At 44.1% G+C, this 7,500-nt stretch overlaps 1 protein-coding gene across 1 annotated transcript in view; it reads right to left on the minus strand.

Annotated features, from left to right (window-relative positions):
* Positions 1-7,500, minus strand: part of si:dkey-215k6.1 (transmembrane protein 132C) — a 201,651-nt gene that overhangs the window by 130,785 nt on the left and 63,366 nt on the right. The window contains exons 2-3 of the mRNA XM_068720765.1: positions 6,147-6,556; positions 5,291-5,868 (exon numbers count right to left, since the gene is read on the minus strand). Coding sequence (XP_068576866.1) covers positions 5,291-5,868; positions 6,147-6,556 — 988 coding nt within the window. The remainder of the gene's footprint in view (positions 1-5,290; positions 5,869-6,146; positions 6,557-7,500) is intronic.

Genomic DNA, 7,500 nt, shown 5'->3' on the forward strand with positions numbered 1-7,500 from the left:
GACATTCCACAAAAAGAGACAATGACGCACAGAGACGCATGCACAGAAAAGGACAAAGGCAGAGAGACACTGACTTGGATACAGAATTGGATTCGATGTATTTTTTTTCATTTTTTGTGGAGTATAATTAGTTTACGTTTACATGGAGTGATGAGTCATTCATGTGTCACCGGATTGTATCTCTGGCACTTCACACTAACATGCCTGGTAGCAAACTAGCGTGTTTGGCAAGTGACTTCAAACGTTTCATACATTTTAAAACCTGTTTTCACTCTCTGTCTCGGTTTGTTTTAATTTCTTCGGTATCAGAAGTGTTCTTTACACACGTAAACAATTCACAATGGTCTTACTTGGCGATGTATAATTTGATATTACTCATTAGTTAGATCTCAGTTTAGTAACAGATTATCACCCAACAAACGATATGTGACGGTGACAAGAAGCGCTCAGACCAAAGCGTCCACCGCTGACATGCATCTAATCATTTTATCTCCTGCGCCTTTCAAAGACTGTTTAAAATATGCGTGTGTCAGCTGGAGGGGGACACACACACAAAGACAGAGGACAGACGAGAGAGACAAAACGAAGACAATGACGTCACAAAATCGCACACTACGGCTCGACATGAAGTACAGGATGACCACAGAACACAACGTACCTGAAGATGATATATATAACACACACACACACACACACACACACACACACACACACACACACAAAAAACAATCGGTTCTCCCTCCTTGGTGGTGTAAGAGCATTTGAGGTGAAATTGATGGAGCTTTGTGGAGTAAAGGCATCCTGGGTATATGGTGTGTGTGTGTGTGTGTGTGTGTTTGTGCGTGTGTGTGTGTGTGTGTGTGTGGACACAGAGGAGTGTGGGTGCAACCACCACAGAGGACTAGCTGGTCCTTAGAAGTACATCTCCCCTCTGAACCTAGGAAATATCCACTAATCCCTTCACTCACACACACACACACACACACACACACACACACACACACACACACACACACACACACACACACACACACACAGAGAGAGAAAGAATATAAATACAGGCCGTATACTGAAACAAATGACTAGTATAACAACAAGTCACTTAAAAACAGTTAGAGTGAGAGAAAATACAGAATAATGAGACAAAACAATGTTTTTGCCTTTTGATAATTTCTCTCTCAATCTGTCTCTATGTCTGCAGTATAAGCCTCACACACACACACACACACACACACACACACACACACACACACACACACACACACACACACAGCATGAACCCCCCCCGTCGGTAATCATCTTGCTTATTAACTAACTAAACAACGACGGCGGCCGGTTCAAGACGACAGCGTTTTAATGAGGGAGACACTAATCACTTTGACCCTCGGTCTGTCAACATCCCCACTGCTGGAACACGCTCAACTAAAAATAGATTCTAAGCATCAAACTTCTATGGACAAGGTTTCCACAGATTGTAGCAGCGTATTAAATGCTTTTGGTTGAACGCTCAGTGAACTGGAGAGTTGCACAGAGCAGCATGAATTCATCACCACGTGTTGTCCACTTGTTGAAGTTACAAAAGATTGGCGTTGAAAAGGAGAGATGGTGATTAAGCCTTTTGTTTTCGGAGGAACTGATCTACGGGATTAACGCATGAAGAGAGACGCTCCTTTAGCCTTTGAAGTTAATAATATATACATATATATATATATATATATATATATATATATGTATATATTATCCACCGTGTGGCAAAGTGGAAACATGGCAGGAACATCTGCATTGGAAATCCGTTTAATAATGGAGAAGCTGCATCTGATCTGATGTAAAAGATGATCTAACAAACTGGAAGAATAACCTCTCTTTGACAAATGTGACATTTTTCTTTAAAAAAAATAAATAAATACAAATCAAGAGCAAGCACAAAACACCTTCACCTCTTTTCTTAATTAACCATAAGGTCTGTCCGTTTCATAATCTCCTCTTGTCCTTTCAAAATGAATCTTGGCTCATAGGCACAAAGAGCGGGGAGGGGGGGGGGGGGGGGGGGGGGCATTTAAAGTTGGACTCATTATCCTGGCATTTTTATTATTAATATCTAAGCTTTGAGTACCGGTGTCAAAAACCAATGACACACTCATCTAGCACACGTGTCGCGTGTCAGCTGTGTTCTTTCAGCCGTAAACATGTTTAATTGTCTATCTGTGTCATTTTCATGTGTTCACTGAGTCTGTAATGTCTGGAGGTAGTCGTCACTCTGTAACACGTATAGTGAAGACAGTGTGTCTGTAATAAGGGTCTGAGCTTTAGCTTCATATAGGATCGACCATTTTCTATGAGGAATGATTCACTTTTCCAGGAGCACAAAAGCCACTGTCTTTTCTAATGGCCTACTTCTGATGCTTTGATAATGCATGAATAGATGAATACGAAACACATAACGTATTCAAAAAAAAAAAAAAAAAAATCTTATTTTCATGTCTGGCTCTATGGAAATATATTAATGAATAACAAAAGAAGGGCAGTGATAATTTCACAAAAAAAAAATTGTGTTCAATTCGACTTTCAATTGTGCAAAATCAAGGTCGACGTTAGCAGAGAACTTTCCGGGGACAACTGTGGTGGGCTTTAGCTTTTCGAACGAATTAAATGATAACATTTTAAATCAAAAAAAAAATGGTGATCAAAGCCGATGATGATGTGACTCAAACTGAAAATGTGACTCGATTGGAGGAAGAAGGCCGGATGTCTCAGACAGCCACAGATCAGGCTAGCGCTCAGCTGGGTAGTCTCCTCACAACGAGACAGAATCAAGTACGCGACACTTCAAGCCAATCCGATTCAGTGTGTGTGTGTTGCTTCAAGTCCTCCATCCTTGCATCTTTACCTTTTGGAAGACCAGAGGAGCGAGGAGGAGCTGTGAGTGTAGGAAGCGTTCCCCTTCTCTTCCTCACTCGTCCATGTTACGGTCCCTCCTTTTCCTCCCCTTTACTTCCTCTCTCTCTCTCTCTCTCTCTCTCTCTCTCTCTCTCTCTCTCTCTCTCTCTCTCTCTCTCTCATCCTCTCTCTCTCTCATCCTCTCTCCGTGTCCCCCCATCTAGTCAGTAGTTTATCATAATCACATCACTTCAGTGTGATGGAGCACACTTAAGGCTTATTATGTGTAACACACACACACACACACACACACACACATGAGCACACTCACACAGGAATGAGATCCACTTAAGCCTTATTACATGTCTGACTGTGCTGCTAACATGGGAGATTATCCATGGGCTGTATGCTATAGAGCAGAGGGCAAGAGCTGCAGGTAGCACCCACACGCACACACACACACACACACACACACACACACACACACACACACACATGCACACACACTTCAGATGCAAACGAAAGATAAGCTCAATACATGCCAAGAGCTTTTTTTTTTTAAATAGTCATTCTCCAAAATGGACACACAGGTGGACACTCGTCTCATGAGACTGAAATATGTAGTAAGAGAATATAGAATAGAATAAAATAGAGCTGAACTGCAGAACTAAAGAAAAAGAAGTCGGTTGGATGGGGGAGATATGGAGCCATAAAGAAGGAGAAGCTTTTTTTTTTTTTCCTCCACTATCATCCTGTAGCAGTATACCACACACACATGTATGTGCACACACGTGCAAACACACACACACACACACACACACACACACACACACAGCAGGGGTGTTGTACAACAAAGACAGAGACAAAGTGTCTGTAGGGGGAACCAAAGAGGCCACCTCATCACTTATATGTGTGTTTGTAAGTGTGTGTGTGTGTGTGTGTGTGTGTGTGTGTGTGTGTGTGTGTGTGTGTGTGTGTGTGTGTGTGTGTGCTTAATATGCACACAGATAAGACACGGCAAACACACGTGTACAGTGTATCTGTGTGTGCGCTCGCACTGTGAAGACGTATGTGTGCTGGACATGGCAGAGAGAATTTGTGTGCGCCGGGTGAAGTATTTATTTCCCTCCTTCCTGAATGTGTGTGTGTGTGTGTGTGTGTGTGTGTGAATTTTATCAGCAGGTAGTGCGACTAGGTGCAGTGCAGTCTAGCCACTTGTTCTTTTCCTCCACTGTCCTCAGGTGACCTCAGGAAAGAACAAATATACGTCTGTGGTCCCGTTCATTTTCTGTTTTTCTGCATCTTTTAACCAACACGTCTATTATCACTTGCTGTTTTTTTGTAATTGTATTTAAAACCCCCATTTCCATGGATCACCTTCTCTACCAGCGTTTAATGTGTGCTGACTATTGAACTATTTAAAGGAGCATGTCTGCAGTGCAACACAACGAAACCCGCTTATCAAGAGAAAGCGTATGGCTCCCATAAGAAGTCCGCCCATTCCATATGAAAGAGTTCATGCTGGTGCTTTGTAATTACTTTGCAGATGCTATGCTCTGCAATGAAAGTGTGTAATTGTGAAACATTTACGCCGCTTACAATATGTGAAGACCATTCCTTTGACTTTGTGAAAATGACTCGTGTGAAAAGGTCAAAATGCTCTCTAAGATTTTGTTCCATAATTCTAACCTCATGGGAGTTATATTGTTATAGCGATGCTGTTTCCAGCCAAAGGTTTTGTGCGCTGGGATGTTCTCCGAGCAGAATAATACATTGTGAAAAAAAATGATAAATCTGTCATTTGTCAGCCTGAAATCCCTGAAGTCAGTGAAATGATGAGGCAGAGATGGGATGCAGATATGCATGCTTAGCTTAGATCGCAGGTTGTAAACTCATTTTCAGCCGGCGAACCAAAAAGACATTTGTTTCTTGCGATAGAAGCGCATGAAAACACGCTTCCGATTACGTGGGACACCATGTCGGTGACCTCTTAAAGCACACCGTCGAGGCATTTTGGGCTCCAGCATTTAGGGTGAGAAACCAGGACCTACTCTGATTTAATGCGCCTTCCTTCATTTCCCCTTCAGTCCCTCTCAGTCACCATTCCCCTCTCACGATTCACATGCTCTGTGTTTTCCTCCCTCCTTGGATCGAACATGAATATTCATGAGGTTGTTATTTGCATTGCTGGTTCCTGAAAGAGGCTGAGTACACAAAGGTGACAGCCATCAACCTCGGGAGGCGGCGGCGGCGGCGAGAGATGAGACAGCAGATGAGGAGGAAAAGAAATAAGATGGTAGGAAAAAAAGAATGAGAGAGAAACCGAAGAGAAATGTAAATGAGTCAGAAGGAGAACACGATGCCAAATGAAACTGAAGCCGGATCAATTATGTGAAGCCATTTGTGTTCCCACCTTAATGTAAACTGTTGCGTGTCGGAACCCGTCTTCATGTAGACGCCAAACGCCACCATCTTGCCTAGCCGGACCGGGCTGGGAGGCAACAGAACCTCCACATTTTCATCAAGTCTCAATTTTTCTCCTTTGGCGGAAACCGGGCCCATCGTCATAACCACAGAACCAGCTTTCAGCATGTCCTGAAGACCTCCATCCACTAGGGGGCTCCACTGTCCCCCGAGGCCCATGCCCAGGCCTCCAAGAGGCCCGACGTTTGCACTCTGACCTCTCCATGGCTCGTTAACGATGGAGGGACACTCTTGACCAGCCCCTTCCACTGGTAGGATTGAGTAATACACATCCAGTGATGGCAGAGTCACTTCAGGGGGTCTTTTTCTCACTTGCGGTGGTGTAAACCAAGCTGGGGGAATCTCCAGACGGACAACACAGATGCCAGATGGTCCCATGAGTCGGCAGCCCGCCGAGGGCGCTGCTTCACTGGTGTCACGCATGGCCACGGCTCTGACACACGGGAGGAGGGCTTGAGGAGGCGGGTCCGGCTCATCCCAACGCCGCCCCACCAGATAAAACAGTACCTGAGGACAAAGCGAGTGCAGATAATGATCATGTCAAAAATGGATAAATTAGCAGCAGGACAGCTAGCCAATAAGATATTTGTCTCTTTCTGACACAGTGATTGACAGCTGAAATTATGAATCATGTTTAAACACACAGAGTGGGCTGGAAATGTTCATTAAAACACGTTCTTTCTTTAAAATATCTCTTCAAAGCAGCACTAATCAGTGTATTGCATCAGAAGATGTATGCGTAAAACTCAGTGATTATTCAAAGCAAACCATCAAACTGCCAGTACCTGTATCCAGGGCCGTGTCGAACCCACTTTGGGCACCACCACTTGACCTTTGACCTTCCAGTTCAGAGTCACCTGGTTGGTTGTCAGCAGCAGATGCGGCGGAGGACCCTGAAGCAGCTCCACTGGGATCGGCTGCTCAACGCTCAGGTTTCCGTAGCTGCAGTTGACGCTCGGCAGGGATTGCGGGGCGGCGCCGTCTGCTTCGAGCTGCTGTAGGAAGAAGGGCTCGGTCCGCGACGACAGGCTGCCATTTCGCATCACGTCCTGATTGGATTCCCGCAGAAAGAAGGAGGAGTCTGCGCCGCTGAGCTGGCATTGGACGGGGAGGTAGGTGGGGACGGAGGAGCTGAAACGGGGCTGGGAGGAGTCCGGCCCTCCCCCTGGTCCGACTCCTGCTTGGCTGTCGGACACTGAGCGGGGGAAGAGAGGCGAGCGGGAAAAACACGAACAAAGAATAAAAAAAAAGAGTAAAAGAAAAAAAGCAATAGGTTGACAGAGAAGAGACAGAAAAATGGGGGAAGGGCGGAGAGAAAGAGAGGAACACGATTAATTTCAATATAATCATCAACAACAAACATCCCTTTCATAAAACATAACTAATGAAAAACCTGGCTAAAACATGTGAAGCTAACCGTGTCATTTCACTGACCTGTGAAATGCATTTTCATCGCATACACAAATGGATATGAACACAGACGCATCTATCAGCCTTTTTCACATGAAGTCATAATACATGCATTGCACCACAGCGCATGATGCTTCTGTGAGTACCAACACATTAGCTCTCAGCTGATCGACTCAGCCTCACACAGGGCTCTACATTAATGCAACGGTTTTTTTTTGTTTTTTTTTTGTGTAAATCCCCATTCTATAGGCATTACACCAGCATGTATCAAAAATGACACGATGCTCTGCAGTTTATTTCCATATTGTTACATTCAGCTGATTCAGATTTATCAGACATTTCACAAAGATTGGGAGTTTAGAGCCGGGGATTACGGGGTTTTTGGAGCAGTTATCTCCATCGGGGGCAAGTTTTGATCCTCACGCCTTATCCTCCACCGCTCGCTATTTGTTATTCATCGGCCGTTTGGCTCGTCAGCATTATATTGAACCACCAAACTGATCACTTATTGTAAACTATTTGACGTCAGCTAAACAGGAGCCGCAATTCATTATATTGTGGCTCAGTACATTTCAGGAGAGAATTTGGTTCCAGGGTTTGGAGGTTAAGTTACCATAAAAGTTTAAATTACTTGCACTTTTTTAAATCATCTTTCTATGAGTGACAGGATCCAACATGAACTCACTATTTGCTGCCAAAGTTAGAGCAGTTTTGTTTATTTTCACGTTG

Source organism: Cebidichthys violaceus, unplaced genomic scaffold (genome assembly GCF_023349555.1).
Source record: "Cebidichthys violaceus isolate CVI_PGR_0920_01 unplaced genomic scaffold, fCebVio1.0.p SCAF_26, whole genome shotgun sequence".
NCBI lineage: Eukaryota > Metazoa > Chordata > Actinopteri > Perciformes > Stichaeidae > Cebidichthys > Cebidichthys violaceus.